Raw genomic sequence first — 18,012 nt, 5'->3', positions numbered from 1 at the left:
CAGGGGCAAAGCTATGACAATCTGTCCTAATAACTGGATCGGGGAAAAGAAACTCGGAGGATGACTGCAGTATTTGTCCATGGTGGGGCTTTCTGCCTGCAGGACATTTCTCTTTCTCTGTGTAAATCTCCTAATGGTTTTGTTTACCCTTCAGCGACAATAATTACTTACTGGGCAGAGAGCGCTGCCATAAAAAGAAACAGGAAATCTGTTACTGCTCATACATTTCTTGTTGCTCTCTCTCTCTCTCTCTCTCTGTCTCAAACACACTCGTGGTTGGTCTCACACACCCAAACACACTCAAATGGATTTACATTCTTCTGCAGTTACTCTACAGCAGATTAAGAGTTTAGTGGAGCAGGACTTTCTTGCACTTACTGGCCAGACTTCGCTAAAGAAACATGCCGAGGATAGAATATCTATGGTCCGCCTCGGTTTCCTGGCTAAGATGTGACGTCAGTCTGGAGGGAAAAGTGGGGGCCCATTGACATCCATTCAATATCTGCTGAGGATGTGAGAGGCTGTGGCTGCTTCTGCACCACCCACTTCATTTCCCCACAATCAACAGGAAGACTGGAGGCCAAGGAGAGCAGCCGCACTCTGCAGGAGAGGAAGGACGTGGAGGTCCAGCTGTACAGTCAGAACAAAGGAAAACAATCAAGGCAAAGGAATGAGCAAGAATCAGAAAGAAGTGAAGAAAATCCAGACAGTTTATCTGCAGAACTTGGAAAAACTAAACCAGGGGATAAAGCCAGACAAGAAAAGTTGGAAACCAAAGGAAGGAGACTTTACTGCAGCGATGGAAAAGCTGCGACAGCCTCCCACAGCTGGAAAAGTAACCAAAAGCTCAGCACACAGAATCAGCAGAGATCTCACCTGCTCCATCTGCCTGGATCTCTTCAAGCAGCCGGTGTCCTTGCCTTGTGATCACACCTTCTGCCAGGGGTGCATTGAGGGTTACTGGACCAGTCCCCGGGGCCCCATTCAGGGAGGCACAGGCTCCTGCCCTCAGTGCAGGAAGGTGTACCCGGGGCAATGCTACAGGCCCAACCGCATCGTTGCCAACATAGTGGAGAGCTACTGTCAGGGTCTGGAGGAGAGCGGGACTGGACCTCATCTGGCAGATGTTGGAGTGGCGGAGAGGGTTCCTGCTCCGGTCCCACGCTGCAGCCGACACAGAGAGGAGCTGAAGCTTTACTGTGAGGAGGACCAGGAGCTGGTGTGTCTGGTGTGTGGTCTCTCCCAGGAGCACAGGAACCATACCATGGTGTGTGTCCAGGAGGCTGAACAGAAGTACCGGGTGAGTTGAGCCTTAAGTAAACGTCTGTTTACAGTAAACGGTTCAGCAGAGTGTCAAGATCTTACAGTTGATCCGTCGATGAAGTTTAAATGTTTATTTTCCTAAATTCTACACACTAGGATGCATCTTAAGAAGTATGCATATCTAACTTAGTGCATAGTAAAGTACACGGTCATCGTAATAGTGGGAATGTTTACTACATTGTATCTAAATTGTAAATTACATCATGGCAGGTGTCTATTTTTTTATATGCAGTTTAGAATGTGTATCCATCTATTGTTTTTGCTCCATTACAACTAGTAAAAGTAGATGTGACACAGTATATGGTGATGTTGTGTCTCTGTCCGCTCAGGCGTCTCTAAACAGCTCCATGGATTCCCTCAAAGTTGAACTCAACACGGCGCTGCAGTGTGACAGGGAAGCCGAGGACGAGGTTAAAAAGCTGAAGGTGAGAGGAAACGCTTCCAAAACACACATACATATCATAACGCACACAGTGCAATCGCTACTGGACTATGAATGTCCAGTTCGACCTATTTAATGTCTTAAAATCTGATTTTACCAGAAAGGAATGGGTGTATCTGCCAAATGGATGTGATAATGTTTCTTATTTCCAGCACAGATTGTTACAGTACAACAGAAAAAAAATCATGGCGTAGAGTTCCCATCTTTCTGCAAAGACTGTAAGTGATTGCTCTCAGTGACAATGCTCCTCACCCTCCACCCACTCAGGAGCACACCGCTGACCTGAAGCAGCGCATTGAGGCCCAGCTCAGCGACCTGCACCAGTTCCTGTACCAGGAGGAGAAGCTGCTGCAGGTGAAGCTGAAGACGGAGGAGCGCAGAGAGCTGATCCGACTGGACGAGCACAAGGCCCTGCTGTGTGTGGAGATCTCTCGTCTGCAGGGAGCCGTCCACGAGATCGAGGACAAGCTGAAAGAGCAGGACGCCTTCACTCTGCTCCGGGTAGGTTCGGCTCATACGAGCATCATGCACGATGAACACAGTCCATCTGGAAATTATTTACAGCATGATGAGTCAGCTCTGGGGATGATTACGAAATGCTGAGCTCTGTAGTTCAACCTTATTTGTTTCCAGAACTATTTATATCCCAATGACACCGAAGAGATCACACAGCAGAAGTTAGTTTTATACATCATTCAGTCATGTACTTCTGTGCCAAAATGTTAAACAGGCTCCAACACACAAGACTTAACCGAGCAGGGTGTGACCATTGTGGCTTTCCTGTTTCAGTTAGTACACTATTCTTAAAAGGCCGTAAACAGATCGATCGTGTCAGTTTTGCATTTATTTGAAGTGTACCGTTTTAGAAATGTTAACACTGCTGCTGCTGCTTTTCTAATAACAAAAGACTTGAGCAGTGAGTGGAGACAGGATGTAGGCCAGTGATCTCACTCGTTGATCTGGAGGATAAGGAGTTTAGCTCGGGGCCATACTGTGGGACTTTCCCCGGCCACAGGGAGATCCCACAGGGTGGATAGCGTGAGCTCAGACAGTGATGTAATGTGGAAAAAAGCTTCCTGCTATTTCACACACAACAAATCTAATCACCGGTCTGCGTCTCTCTTGTCCTGTGTTTATTCTCGTGTCTCGTTTCAGAGCATCAAAGTCCTGCTCCAGAGGTGAGTGTGGGAAAGGTTTCTTTATCCTGGATGGGCTTCGTCTTTCGCTCTCTCTCTTTGCTGTTCTGACTTTTGCTTTCGTTGGCAGGCCTTCGCTGAAGTTTGAGAAACCTACGTTTACACCGCCCAGCCTGTGCGAGGGCCGGTTTGCGGGGCCCCTGCAGTACAGAGTGTGGAAATTCATGAAAGGAAGCCTTTATCCAGGTACTTGAAGTGACACTTTAAGCCCCATCATCTGATATCAAAGAATCATTTAAATTTGGTAATTACTTTCCCTGTTTTTAGTTCCAGCAGCCATCACATTTAACTCCAGCACGGCCAACCCTTGGCTCAGCCTGACCTCCTCCCTCACCTGTGTTCGCTACCAGACCTTTAACCACACCGTGCAGGACAACCCCTCCAGGTTCAACGCTGCCCTGTCGCTGCTCGGGAGCCAGAGCTTCACCCACGGGCGACACTACTGGGAGATTGAAGTCTACAGCAGCACAGTCTGGACCGTGGGGGTGGCCCGAGAGTCGGTGCCCAGGAAGGGAGTCATCAAGGCCCTCCCGGCCAACGGCTTCTGGACCCTCTCCCTCTCTTACGGGATTCAGTACATGGCTGGCACTTCGCCCCCCACCGTCCTGACCCTGGATGAGCCGCTGGTCCGGATCGGAGTGTACCTCGACTACAAGAGGGGCCTGGTGTCCTTTTACAACGCAGAGTGCATGACACACCTCTACACCTTCAGGGAGACCTTCACTGAGACGCTGTACCCTTACTTCAACCTGGGCTTTCTGGATAAAGTGCATGAAAATGAACCTCTCAAGGTTTTCCTACCAAAGATTTAACAAAACAAAACAAAAGGTGATACAAATACAACTGAAGAGGGACCACAGAGGTGAATAATTACCAAACAATAATGGAAAATGTACTTTCCACTGTACAGAATTAGAGCAGAGTTGTGATTTTGCAATGTACATTAGAAATTAGAACCACCTGTCCAATAGAAACAGGTGTATCATAAAGGGGCCACGTGGAGTTTTCAAACAAATAAAAGTTTAAATTCAGTGTTACTCAGTGTAACATGCATTTCCTTCCTCATAAAACATTGGCAAAGATGATTTTCATTGCAGCATTGTGCATCATGTCTGCAGGAGACCGGTGTGCTCGTGTGTTTGCCGGCTTGCAGTGTTCTTCTTACCTGACTTTGCTGACGCATTAGAGCATATATTTGTGTGTCACCGCCACCTGTTGATCAGTGGTCGGACCGTGCATCACAAAGAAAACAGAAACCCACTCACTGAAAAGTAACAGTAACACAGACTGGATCTACTGGCACACATTTCATTTCAGAGAAGCTGTGCTTCAGTGAAGAAAGTGAAACCGTCTGATATGTTTTATTTTTAATGATTCAATAATCTTTCTTGTGCATGATACACTAATACATTCAATAAAATATCTTAATCGCTCTATACTGTGATCATCATTGTTAAATAAATGTACATTATGCTTTAGTTGTTCAGATGGTGTCATATCATAGAAATTATGTATTTGGTGCATTCAGGGACCTTGGGAGATGTTAAGCTTCTTTGGTAGCAGAACGATTGTGAGAGTGAGACTTATTAGCCTTTTTCATGTGAACAAATGGTTTCAGTTTTGGATATCTACTTTGTACTTGTTGTGCTTGATGCCTTGACTGTAACAACTGTTTTCACCCTGACTGATCCAACATTTTAATAAAAGCATTTCTTGAAACTTTTTTCCCCCAAGTGCTCTTATTCCATTGTATATGTGCTGACTTAATCCCTTTGTTCTTTCTTTGACCCCAGTCATGTTGTGTGTGTCCTGTGAGGGAATTTCCTCCTTTGATGCAGGCTGAAAAAGCAGCGGTTGTCCTCTCTGGTTTAAAGTTGCTCCTATGACCGCACCCTGTAAGATCCACCTGTAACCACACCCACCGGTGATGTCACAGTGTACTAACACCCACCAGAGTACACTTCTACATCACTGGATCCAGTTAAGAAATAAAGTCACTGGGGATAAAGCAAAATCAAGATTTTCAGCAGGTGTTAAGTTTCTGTTTAAGGTCGTTATATAAAAAATGACTGATGAGCATTTAGAAGGGAAACGTACTGGACTGCTGTGTGTCGCAAGAGAATATAAAGCACAGAAACCCAATTTAAAATACTCAAACTATAATGTGAGGGAATGTTAATGTTCTTCAAAAATGTAAATGAAAAGTATTAAATGAAACACCAGGTCTGATTTTAGCAAAACAACTGAGCTTTGATGAATCGCTTTTGTCCTCCATTCTTATTATTATTACGATTAATACATTCATTAGAAGTGAACTTTTAACCGCAGAGAGTAAAAGGTGACATTATGATAAAAAACAACAAGAAAACTATATCACATATACATTTTATATCTCAACACTGTCCTATGACGTAACCCGCTCATTACAGACGCTGGATTTACTCAAAATAATCACTGCAAACTAGTCCTCGCCTCTCCTCCTATACAGCTAAATAACAAAGAAGAGTAAAGATGTGATTCTTCTGCACGGCTTCACCCCGTCTAACAGATGTGAATGCAAAGTATGCGGGTTGGTGTTTGCGGTATCAATCCGTGCATTCACTCCTCCCCTGGAGATGGGTGTGTCCGACCAAATGTTAGGGGGGGAAGTCTCCATTTAGGTTTTGGGGTAGAGTCACTTGCTTGCGTGTAACGTGTCCTGGAACTTTGTGCTGGTGTAGCGTGCATGAAAGCCTTTTTTATTGATGCTATCGTCTGAGTGGAACTTTAAAACGATGGCGTCCCCGGCTGAGTAGACTTCGTCTGGGGCCTTTGTGGGGGAAAAATGACAAAGGTTTTTGAAGAATTATTTAAATAGTGTTAACTATACATGAGACTGATATGTTTAGCCTTACCCCAGATCCACAATAGCGTCCCAGCCTCGGAGACTTGATGTCAGCGCCGTCGTACAGCTCCACGTAATCGTACCCACAGTCGGCCTCCTCCTCGATCTCAAACACTTGGAAGATGATCTCCACTCCGTAACCCTTCTCAGCAGAGACCACCCACAGACAGTCGGAGCCGCCCGGGTAGTTGTTATCTCCAAACTGGGCATGAGAGTAGAGATCTTTGGTCTTGACCTCGGCTTTCAGGCTTCCTCCACATTCTGGGAATTCACAGCCACAAAATTAGAGGGTCAAAAAGAGGAGCTCGTAAAAGTGATGAAAGAATGCAGCTTTCTAAACACAGCAGAAAACAACCCCATAGTTGAAATGACACATTTTTGATATTCTATTCTGTCTCTAAAGTGCCATTTGACTCGTTTTCCAGGCTTTTTTTTTGCTGCAGAAAGTTATGGTTGCTTTGTTTACCTGCTCTGTATGAAGCCTCAAAGCCTCTCTTCTGCACTGAGTTGTCAGAGAAAAAACGCAGGAACATTTTGTTGCCGCTGGAGATGACTGGAGAAGGCTTTTTGGTGCCACAGAAGCGCCCAAGACTCTGGGCACGCGAGTCTCGCCCGTCGTAGATCTCCAGGTGGTCGTAAGTGCACTCCAGATGAGCCTCCATGTCGATCTCGTTGAAAACCTGCGAGACATTTTAAAACGCTGTGAATTACCCCCACAAGTTGCCTTTCAAGTCTTATGAATTTGGGTCAGTTTAAAATAAAAAAATTAAATAACACCCATTGACATACAAGTTTGATGCGATGGCCCGGGGTTGTGAACAGAGACCAGGTGCAGGCCTTCTTGCTGGGATACTTATCAGGCCAGTTGGGGCTGCTCATCGTGCCCGACACCGTGTTTACAGCATGATCACAGCCCGCTGAAGAACAACACAAAACAACATATTACAACTCAACAATGGAAGCTGGTCACATCAATTCCTCCTGGTTTCGTCCTTTGAATAGGCAGCCGTCAAAAGTAATAAGTGGCTATCAGTAGTTCTTCAGAAAACCATCCTCAATGAGAAAATACACGCATGTAAAAATAAGATATAACAAAGTTCAACGCCCAGCCTCATGACTTTAAATGATCAGCTGATTCTCGTAACATCAACCACATGTTATTCACGACTTCCTGTTATCTGGGTGAACTGACCCTTTGAGTCCAACATATGAGTGCAGAGCAGAAGCACCTACGGTACCTTCCTTGCAGTCGTGCTTATTATCGTGCAGCATGAAGCCGCTGCGACACTGACAGCTGTAGCTCCCGAAGGTGTTCACACATTCGTGCTGGCAGCCTCCGTTTTCTTTGGAGCACTCGTCTATATCTGTTGAGATGTTTAAAGACATTTTTTTATTCAAAATTCCTTCGCACAACGTGCAGATGTGTCACAACAGGCTGCAGAACATATCAAATTAACAATTTAGAGCATTATCTGCTGCTGAGCGCAGACACAAAGGCTGTCTGTGTTTCTCAAGGAGGAAGAATCTGCAGAATGAAAAACTTAAGACCTAACCCTGAGTCATCTCTCAGCAAAACATCTCTTGGGTTAGAGCCTTATGTAAGTATTTTTGAAAAGCTCAGTCCTTCCTGTCAATAGAACATTTGTTAAAATACAGAATTTGACGTTCCGGATGTTTAATAATAAGTAATTGAGATGTTCCTATGGGGAGTTTTATTTGGGATATCAATATTTCTTCAATAACAAAAAGAGAAATGTAGTAGGATTTTTTGGGGATAAAAAATATAATTATTTCTAAAGTAATCTGTGGTCCGATGAAGCAGAACACATTTATTTAAGTTACGTCACTTTCTGCATAATTTATTATTGTGTCAAATATAATTTTTTGCACTGAAATATTCTTTACAATATTAGAAAAAACACAAACACTAGACCTGCAACGTTAACAAAGAATACATGTGAATGTGACTCTGAATGTGAAATTAAGAGATTTATTTGATTTAAACACCAAGCATGATACTAAATTATTTAGTCGTGCAAAATTAAATTCAAGCTTCACATAGAGTCAAACTAAACGCCTCCTTTCTCGTGTGAGAAACTGAAGACAACTGCATGCCTGGTTGTTGGATTGGGGTGATGATTTGCTCTTTTTTACTGCACAAGGTCCTGGACATTACGTACTTACTAATGTCCTTCCTCAACACTTCACTCCTCATGACTTACCAGAGAAGAAGTGAGCCTTGAAGCCCCTCTTGGAGACCGTGTTGTCAGACTTGAACTCAATCCTCATGTTGTTTTGTTGGGAGGTGATGACCTCGGGCTTCTCCGCTCCACAGAACTTCCCATGAAGCTCCGAGTCCGAACTCAACCCACTGCGCACCTCCACATAATCATATTTACACACCTGATGGTAAACACTGGACAATTTTACTCACTACAGAGGAAAAAGACGCGGCCTGTGAAATTATGATGATTTAAAAGTTTAACAATATATAGAAAAACGTCACTTTAATCAACTTACGTCATTCCCTTCGGTCTCGAACACATCGAACACCAGAGTGATGCGATACTGAATGGGTGCCACCAGCTGCCACACGCAGTTCTTGTTGGGAGGGTATTCTTTGGGCCACCCGGGGGTGGTGAGGGAGCCATTCAGCTTGGTGATGAACCCGCCACAGGCAGCTGCTGGTGGGAGAAAACACTGATTTTAGTGGTTGAAGTGTGAAAAAACATTTGGATAACATAAAGTACATCACCCATTTGCTTGAATTTGTGAATTCTTATTTAATCATTTAACTGTAAAGGAAGATTACCTATTCATTTGTGGGTTTTTTTATTACAAAGAAATGTTAAGAAATAAAGTTATAACCAAGTATAACTGATATAATAAGAGATCGTGTACTGGAATAAACCAGTGGAGATCAAAGGTTGCAGAATCACATCATATTTATTTCTATAAAATCAAGAAATGTACCAAATTGTAATGTGGGGAAATGTAATTCCTATTTGTGCGGTTTAGAGATGAATCAAATCAGTGGTAACAGGCTGTCGGGGCTCATGAAGAAGTTGCAGTGAGTACTGCCCTCTCGTGGTGGAAGAGAGAATACCAGGGATTCATGTCTCAACTGTGCAAAAAGAGATGAGGCTGCCTTCTCATAAGTGTTCGTTTGAGCACTTGTACGAGTTTTAAAATTCGGAAAACATGTCATTTTCAGTTGTCATCTCTCTACCTTTGACTTTACTAAGTCTAAGTTGATACTTCCCAGTTGCAGATCTCAGGCTTGTCTGAGGTTTTCATATGTTTGCAGGAACTCGATTCAACAAATTCAGAGCCTGTTGATTGGGTTTAGTTCAGCTGTTGAATGGGCCTGAGGATGAACTCCAGTGGAAACAAATGTCAGATGTAGGTAGTTTGCTTTGCTTAACAGAAAGACTTTAAACCGGTGCCGATAGGTGGATTTAATTACATTAGACCAGAGCCATGCTGTTTCCCCTTGTTTCCAGTCTTTACGCTAAGCTAAGCTAAACCAGTTGCAGGCTGTAGTCTTAAATTGAACAGAAAGATACCAGGGAGGTATTGATCTTCTTAATTTACTCTCCTCCAGAAAAGTGAATGATTGGCAAACTGGGAAATACACTCAGAGCAAAGTGGAGACCGGAGCTGAGCTGGCTCTCGGGTTTTAGTGCGTGAAGTCGTGCTCTCTACTCACTCTCACAGCTGCGTCTGTCGGCTGCCAGCTCGTACCCGGGGTCACATGCACATCTGTAGCTGCCCAGTGTGTTCACACAGCGCTGCTCGCAGTGACCGTTGTTCGGTCCGGAGCACTCATCCATCTCTGACAAAATGAAAAAATCAGAAGAATGAAAACCAGAAGTTCTTGTCTTTCGCTGGCCATTTTTAACCGGCGTTACTTTCTGACCTTTAAAAAAGTTGGCCGCAAACCCGGCTTTGTTGACCGAGCTGTCAGACACAAACTTCAGCCAGAGCCGGTTGGAGCTGCTTTTGATGTCGACAGGTTTGTCGTAGCTGCAGAAACGGCCGAGCAGCGGGCTGCTCTCTGAGCCGCCGTCCCTCACCTCCACGTAGTCGTAGGCGCAGCTGTCGTGCCTCTCAACCTGCAGTGGAAGCAAGGACAATGAAAGTTTGCAAAGCAGGTGAAAGTGATAGTGGTGTCCTCTTGCCTTTCAAGGTCAAAAGTAAGAGCAAAAGAAAAATAAAGCTTCAAGTTGAGGGAATATGAGGTTTGTTAATTTCTCCTGGAGATATTTCCTTGTTTTTCTTAACACGTTAATCACAATAAATAGATTTTACCTCAAACGACTGAAAGGAGAGGCCAACATCGAAACCTTCTGCTACTGTGATTTTCCACACACACATTTTGTTGGACTGGTAGTCGTCGGGATAGTTGGGGGACTGGATCTGGCCGCTGTCCCGCTTCACCTCTCCCCCACAGATGGCTGCACAGGAGGTGAGAAGTGATTTGTTTCATCCAGAGTTATCCATATTTCTACCTTCAGTTGTCTACGTTATACAGTAGCGTGTGTAAAGTGCATATTAAACATGCACGCATTATCAAAGTCGTACCTTCATACACCGCTGAAAAGCCTTTGCCCACCCAGCTGCTGCTGCTTCTGAATTCAATCCACAGTCGACTGTCGGTGGAGATGATTGAATCTGGAAGTGTGTCTCCACAAAAACGACCTGCCAAAGTACACGGAAAGATCGTACTTCACATTGCTGACTACGTGACACAGGAATGACACGGCATCACTTTTGTTGGATGATGCTCAGCAGAGAGAGAGAGGAGGTCTACTGTAAATCACAGTTAAAGACCTTTCAGAGGAGCTTTTCTCCAGAACCCGTCTCGGACCTCCACGTGGTCGTACCAACACAAGTGACTCCTGAAGAGGTCCATGGAAGTGAAATTCAGAACAATCTGAGAGACAGAAGAAACACAAGGAGGACAGAATGTCAGAAGGATAAAAAGGGATACAAACATTTAACATCTATTTAAATCAAACGTGAGCTTGTCACGTACTGAAAGCTGAATAATATAAGTGATTCACTGTAATTCATCATTTTAAACTAACAATAATCCTTTGATTGCAATGTGTTTTTAATCAAAGTAAGTAATATAAATCTTAACTCACTATCTTAACTGAATGAACATTGTGATACGAGTAAACACTGCCATTCATTAAGTCGCTAACTTGATACATTTGGTGAATCGTCTTGCCCTTATTGAATAAATGCTTCCACCACTCACCTTCTCTCCAGGAGTGACAGAAATCCTCCAGACACAGTGAGCGTAAGCTGAGTAGCCGTTCGGAAAACTGGGAGAAGAGAAGTTTCCAGCACTTTCCTGCAGGCTGTCCCCACACCCTTTAACCACCACACGGTTATATCACAAAAGACCAGAGCAAGGACATTAAAGTCCCAGAATGAACAAACCAGAGGCGATTTTAAACTGTTTGCATTCGCTTTAGTGCACATTCAGTCATGATGTGTCATATCTAATTGGCTTTGATAAGTGATACAAGTCTAAAATCAAGGTGTCATTTGGATGTATATATTTTCTGCACAGCTCACTTGCACACTTGTAGAGTTTGCGGGCTTGCGCAATGTCGCCTTTGCTAAGCCTGGTCCTCTGTCCAATAGGTGGCCTGGCTCCATTGACGTCATAACGGGGCAAGATTGTGTCCAAGAAGATGCCTCTGTTTCAGAAAGATCACAAATGTGAGCAGTTCATTCTCAGAGAAGATACAAAAAATAAAAATAAAAACATCAACTACGTCACATGTAGCTTGAGGAGAAACATCGTCTAACTACACTGATGTGCAGTAAAAATGTGTTTTTCAAAAGTTCACACGGAGACCTTTTTTTGTTTTCGGTCCGACTCCTGTTCAACACCTTGATGCTTTATTGATCGCGATAATCTCTCATGGGTTTGGAGCTCACGCTTGCACAGTTCCCATGGCGATGCACCCATGAATGACAGGCATGTGCAAACAGGGCACTCTGAATGGGGCCTTTCGACGGTGCCAAGCTCAGCGGGGCCCGCTCCTGAATGCCAGAGAAAAAGGCCACTCTAGCCCAAATTGTTCAACAAAGCCTGAACTGCCAGGCCTTTATTTAGCTTGGCTCGCCTCCATGACCCAGACCGGCAAAGCAGCGATGGAGGTAAAAAAAACAAAGCACAGAGAAAAGCAGCAACATGCACGAGACAGAAAATGAAAAGGAAACTAGTGTGAAACCATTTCTGTGATAAATAAAGGATCAAATCCCCTGAGGTTTCCTACGGAGCGTGTTTAGCAGAGCTGAATGAAGGGACAAACACCAGGTCAGTGTAGCTCAGCTGCTAATGCAGCGTGATATTAGGGGCAGTTAGGGAGGTCAAATGACCATAAAACATGTGAAAAATATACTCAATTCAAACTCTAAACTTGAGTAGTGTAAAGGAGTTTGACCACTGATTGTCAGCTGGTGAGGCTGCTTAGAGGAGCAGGCTTGTGCTCTGTATGTTGCCAGTTAAAATGAACAGGCAGGGTGGACAGAGTGAATCACCAAATGCTCTGCAGTTTGGCTCTCGAGCCAAAAATTGCCCCGGTGAAGCTGTTTAATGGCCTGTAAATGTGAACCAGGGAAAGGCTGAAAACAAAGAACACCTGGGAAATAAAAGTGATGAAATCCTTGCGGTCGCTTAAACAGAAACTTTAGGAAAGAAAAGCATAAGAAAGCATCAGAATGCCAACCTGGAAAATGTATTTCTTGCGTAATGCATGATGCTGCCAAAGTCGTACACCTCCCCGAGTGAGTCGACCTCGCCCGGCTCCATCTTCAGGAAGTTATACTCCTGTCCTATTCATACACAGAGAATCAGCTGACTAAACGCTAGGAGAAACATCTGGGGCGTCTGTGAGCACGCACACACACGCACACACACACACGCGCGCGTTTTCACACTTGTTTCATGTCATCACAGTAACAGTACCTGGTTGGATGTTGTCTCTGATGATGCTTACATGCTCGTCTCGGTCCGGACGCGTGTGTTCGTGCCAGAAGCCGATCACGTGGCCGAGTTCATGCACCACAATGCCAAACTTATCACAGTTCTTTCCTATGGAGATGGCCTGAGGGCCGCCACCTCTCCTCCCCACGTAGGAGCAACACCTGCAGGGGGCGACACTGTTCAGCTCCAAGCGCCTTCAGAACAAACACTCATTCTTTTGCTGCTGGTGAATATTTAAGAAACCATACCACTATTCATTATAAGTCGTCTACATTTTCATTTTTGTTGACCTTCGTAGAATGCAGGTTTTACAGCTTTAGGTTCTTGGATATCATGTTCCTACAGTCCAAAGCTCTGAACTCACCCACAAGGTCGGTAGGTGAACACAATGTAGCTTTCTTCACTCGTCCTCTCAGTGAATGTTACACAAGTGTGCTTCTCCCAGTGACGCATGGCCTGACGGAAAATAGCTCTCTGACTGCCTGAGAGGAATAAGAGGTTGACAGTTTCAACGTGTCAAAACCACACAAGGCAACGAACACATGCTGGCTGTGTGTATAGCAAACAACTCCCCTGTAAGAATGTATGAATGATGCACTGTTTTCAGTGAGAACTCACCAGTGAAATTCCCGCTGATCACATACGGGATGATGCCGTCCGTCCACACTCGCTCGGGTCTGGAGGTGGCTGCTCTCCTCCGACGACGGAGACTCGGTCTGTCTGCAGCTCTCTTGGCCCTGACGCCCTCATTGGAAGAGGAACTGTTGACTGTAAAAGAAAATCATTTGTAAAAGTCCCTTTTTTTAAACTCAATCAACAGTCAGTCAGAATCATGCATGGATGAGTTAAAGTATTCCTGCTTTGATACCCGAGTCTGTGTGGTTGATGCGTGGACTGATATGTGCTTCTTTGAACATGCGCAGGTCCTCTTCATCAAGGGCGATGTCTCCCCAAAAGGCAGCTGGGGCAAACAGATGAACACACAGATACACAATACATGCATAAGGATGAAATTATGTTAAAGATGTACAATAAATAAGTTTTAATATGAAGCTGCAGGCGGCGGACGGGTAGTTTAGCTTAAAGACTGGAAACGGGGGGGGAAACAGTTAGCCTGGTTCTCTGCCTACCAGCATCTCTAAAGCTCTCTAATCAACACCTTATCTCATTTGTTTAATTCATACAAAACCCAGAGTGTTAAACCATGCTGTGGCTTTATGGACAGTTATGTGCAGAACTAAAATAAATTAGATCAAAAGGAAAAGTGAACTAGTGAGCTTTGATTTGTTGTTTGTTGTTTTTCTACCTTTGGGCAGAGCCAGGCTATAGCTGCTTACCCCTGTTTCCAGTCTTCATGCTAAGCTAAGCTAACCATTTGCTGGCTGTAGCTACATATTTAATGAACAGATGAAAGGTTGACATTGATCTTTTCGTCCAAAGCCTGTAAGACAGTACATTTCCCAATATGTCAAACTATGTCTTCAAGAAAAGTGTTATGTAAGTAGAAGCCTTGCTCTGAGGAAAATAAACTTGTCCTACTTTTTCATACTGTAAACCTGGAACCAAACTTTACACACATTAGCTCATTCTTTCACACTCTCCAACTATTGTGCTGTTTGAGTAATGGGTGGAATTATTTGCTCCACACAGACAAAACCAGTTTCAACTTATTTTTTTAACTTTATCTCTGAAGTTCAGCATGTTTTTTCTCTCTCCTGCAAACAGGAGCCAAAACGAACTTCATGCTTCAGTGTGTGTGTAAGTGCACATCTCTGTCCTGAAAAGAGGTCTGAACGGGACTCCGTGTGTCTGTTTGATCAGCAAATACACCTCCTGAGCACACAAACCCAAACCCATTGGAGGACGGTCCCGCTACTGGCTCATTTTAAAGAATGAAGACGTGAACTGAATACTTTACAGGATTGTCATCACACTGTACTGGACTTAATCTACTCAAATGGCAAAAAAAACACCAAGAACCATTGTAGGAGCTTCATAAAAATGGCATATAGATGATGTCTGCATAGTTTTATGTTGACTCTGTTGTAGTAAACTGCATCGGTCAAGAATTGGGGATGTGTTTTCATATTCAAGCTCAGCAACTCATAAACTCATGAGTGTAGTCCTCCACATCGGAGCAAAGACCTTCAAAAGGTGAAGTACTGCATCGTTCTACAGCTTTACTATATGGACTAAACATATTTCTCTACTATATGTGAGCAAACGCTGAGCACTCCAGGATCACTGCATGTTGGTTTTGTGTGTGTTTAGCAGCATGGAGTTCCCAAACATTGACCTTATCTCTTGAATGAGGCCCAGAGGGGATTTTGATAACGTTTAACAACATAATAAAGTCATCTTTTCTACAGAAGCATGAAATAAAAGATATTAAATACGTTCACTTAAGTATTGTACAGTTAGTTTATATGATATCTATAGTTACTAGTTGCTTTTCAGATCAATATTTTAAACACAAAACACATCCACTTCTACAATGTGACTTGTTAGATTAAACCACACAGCAGCATATAAACAATTAGCTTCACCTCAACTGGTAACATTAAAAAAGCTGCTTACACTTTGTTGCATCAGTTTGACCAGTTGATTTTTGAAATCATATTCACCGTAATAAAATATGTCACAATATGACAAATGTCAGCCATACTGAATAAATGAACTGTATTCCTCCGTTATAAGTAAGTATATGACAACTAAATACGATCATATTCCTACAATGTGATTCCACTGAAATATATACAACTCTGAAAGGAGTTAGTCCGGATAATGAGTATTACTTTAAGTACATTTTACTGATACTACGTCTGTACTTAAATTACATTGTGAGTGCTTTTTTTTAACTTGTAAGGTAAAAGCTTAGAGTTGCAACTTAACAGCTGGAGTAGCTACTCAATATGTGCTGAAGATTCCTTTCAAATAATTCAACCTTAGCAGCTGAAATTGGGAAACAAAGAAGAGCAACGATAAGACATTTAAACATGCCATAAGCAGGAATGATTTTATGGGACGGAAAATTTGACTAAAGTTGGGTTGTGGGCTCCAACAAAACGTGTTGAAAGTGAATGGGAAAACCTTCAACTTCTGCCTTAAAACACAAAGCTGAACCACAAGACTCAAGTTATTAGAATCTCAATAGCTATTTCTTTTCTGGGTTAGGGTAGTAAATGTTAATCCAGGCTTTAAAATGTCTGTTCTGAAACGTATAGGTGACATCACGCACACATTTGTTTCTGTTCCCTCTATGGGTTAAACATTTAGTTTCCTCCTGTATAAATCAGGATCTCACGTTGTACTAGTCGAGCACAACAGCTCACCAGAGTCGTTCCCATTAAATACCTCATTTAGCCATGTGATGTAACAACCTTTGAAAGTCCAAATGAAAAGACGTAGCAGGCCCTGTGTCGGCCTTTGAAGTGAATTCACTCATGCGAAGGGTGACTGTAAATGACTGTCACCCCTGCAGTGTGCACCCCATGCCCTGCAGCCAGAGGGATTTCACCGGCGTCCAGCCGAGGACTGCGCTGGCACGGCCTCAATGACCTCTAGTCTCCAGGCAACTGCCTCTGAGAAGAAGAGCGGTGTGTTTTGGAAGTTTCAGAAGTCACAAGTGAAAAGGGACTCCAAGCAGCTGGAAGCCCCCCAATAACCAAAGTAATTGTTTGGCATGTTCGGTGATGGAGAAAAACAACTTGTATATTCTTTACACTGAGAACGCTCGTAGTTATTGCAACACGACATCAATATTATGCTCATAAAATAGGATGCTTTTGCTGGAGATGAAATTACCACGAAAACATTAGAAAAACGGAAGAATGCACCTACACATACATTTGTAATAATAACCTCATGATATAATATGGCATTACAAAAGGGGCCATTCTGTCCCCTCGTGAGAACTTTTATTTATACTTGAGTGCATTTAGCTGATAATACTTTTGTACTTCCGCTTAAGTGAAATTACATGACTTTACTTGTAATGGAGTATTTCCCAGTGCGGTTTTACTTCTTCCACCACCACCTTGACTTTGAACATTACTCGAGAGATGTTGAATTAAAGGGATTTGTTTCAAACCATTATCAAAATGCCTTTGTTTTACTTTTAGCCGAGATTAAACAGATCACATGGAAAGAAAAGAGCAAGTTAATAGTAGTAAAATGTACAGTAACACAAGCTTGACTGTGAAAGTATTTATTTATGTTGCTGTAATATCAAATGCACTTCATTATGTCAATTAACTAACTCAGTTGAAAATGTGTGTGTTATTTTGTTGTTGCAGTTTTTAGCATGTAAATACTAAATGATCAAGTGTCTTCATATTGAACTTAATACATGTGTTAGCTCACAGTGATGAGGGGGCCATGGATATTGGCTCAATATACACCAGAAATGAAATGCAAAAGATCAATAACTTCATAGAGTAGGTCAAAATCCACAGTACCAGCTTTGCAAGGATCTTTGTAGTCGATTGCATCACCGAGGTAGGTAAAATGAGTGTCCACCAACTCCCAATCAGCCGCCAGAGAAACGCGCAGACTGCACAGCAGCAACAGCAATGTTGGAGCGACTTCCATCAGGCTTATTGTGATTAAATATCTACGAGCGGTGAAGTTGGTGAGATAGTAAGAAGAAGAGAAAATAGCGCAAAAAAACAAAAGTTCCTCGAATGCGGCGGTGTGATTTCAGAAACTCAGCGTCTCCATTCTGCTGCGGTGATTCGCTGCCATACAGGACGGAGAGCAGAGCGCGCACGGTCCTCAGCGAAACACACATCCATGCATCTGAAGCCGGAGGGGTGCTTCACCTGCAGGCGGACGGGTTATGCACGCTTACATAATGTGTGAGTATAGCCCGAGTGGTGAACCGAGTGTTTATTTCTTTATGGTTTAGTTCTGGTGGACACTAGAGGACCGTTTTGGAGCAAAATGAACAGCTAAGATGAAGAAATAAGAGAAAAGCTTCAAAGTCTAGCTCCTGGCATATAACTTTACGTGCATGCTCGGACAATTTATTTAAAAACAGTATTCATTTGGAAATTCCTGCAAATACTTTAATAGAGCAGCTATGCCACCTCTTATTAAATACCAGGCTGTTTCTAGAGAGCTGCTTCAAAGACATTCTCAATAGGTGTTGATTCTTGAC

At 43.3% G+C, this 18,012-nt stretch overlaps 2 protein-coding genes across 2 annotated transcripts; one reads left to right on the top strand and one right to left on the bottom strand.

The window, feature by feature from the left end:
- Positions 1-669: 669 nt before the first annotated feature.
- On the top strand, positions 670-3,843 carry trim69 (tripartite motif containing 69). Its single transcript, XM_076104076.1, has 6 exons — positions 670-1,300; positions 1,653-1,748; positions 2,033-2,266; positions 2,921-2,943; positions 3,032-3,147; positions 3,229-3,843. Exons 1-6 carry the CDS (start codon positions 671-673, stop codon positions 3,771-3,773), a joined length of 1,644 nt encoding a protein of 547 aa, XP_075960191.1. The 5' UTR covers position 670; the 3' UTR covers positions 3,774-3,843.
- A 1,792-nt stretch (positions 3,844-5,635) lies between these two features.
- LOC142947465 (bone morphogenetic protein 1-like) lies at positions 5,636-17,453 on the bottom strand. The gene is made up of 20 exons (XM_076089074.1): positions 17,312-17,453; positions 13,723-13,815; positions 13,473-13,622; positions 13,219-13,336; positions 12,837-13,015; positions 12,598-12,703; positions 11,435-11,559; positions 11,112-11,227; positions 10,679-10,781; positions 10,430-10,546; positions 10,157-10,302; positions 9,765-9,960; positions 9,555-9,680; positions 8,366-8,529; positions 8,068-8,248; positions 7,084-7,209; positions 6,635-6,762; positions 6,312-6,525; positions 5,856-6,106; positions 5,636-5,770 (listed from the first exon to the last, which is right to left on the bottom strand). Exons 1-20 carry the CDS (start codon positions 17,442-17,444, stop codon positions 5,636-5,638), a joined length of 2,907 nt encoding a protein of 968 aa, XP_075945189.1. The 5' UTR covers positions 17,445-17,453.
- Positions 17,454-18,012: the final 559 nt, after the last annotated feature.

Source organism: Anarhichas minor, unplaced genomic scaffold (genome assembly GCF_050575085.1).
Source record: "Anarhichas minor isolate MPS153535 unplaced genomic scaffold, ASM5057508v1 ptg000002l, whole genome shotgun sequence".
NCBI lineage: Eukaryota > Metazoa > Chordata > Actinopteri > Perciformes > Anarhichadidae > Anarhichas > Anarhichas minor.
This window is presented reverse-complemented; position numbering and strand designations above follow the sequence as displayed.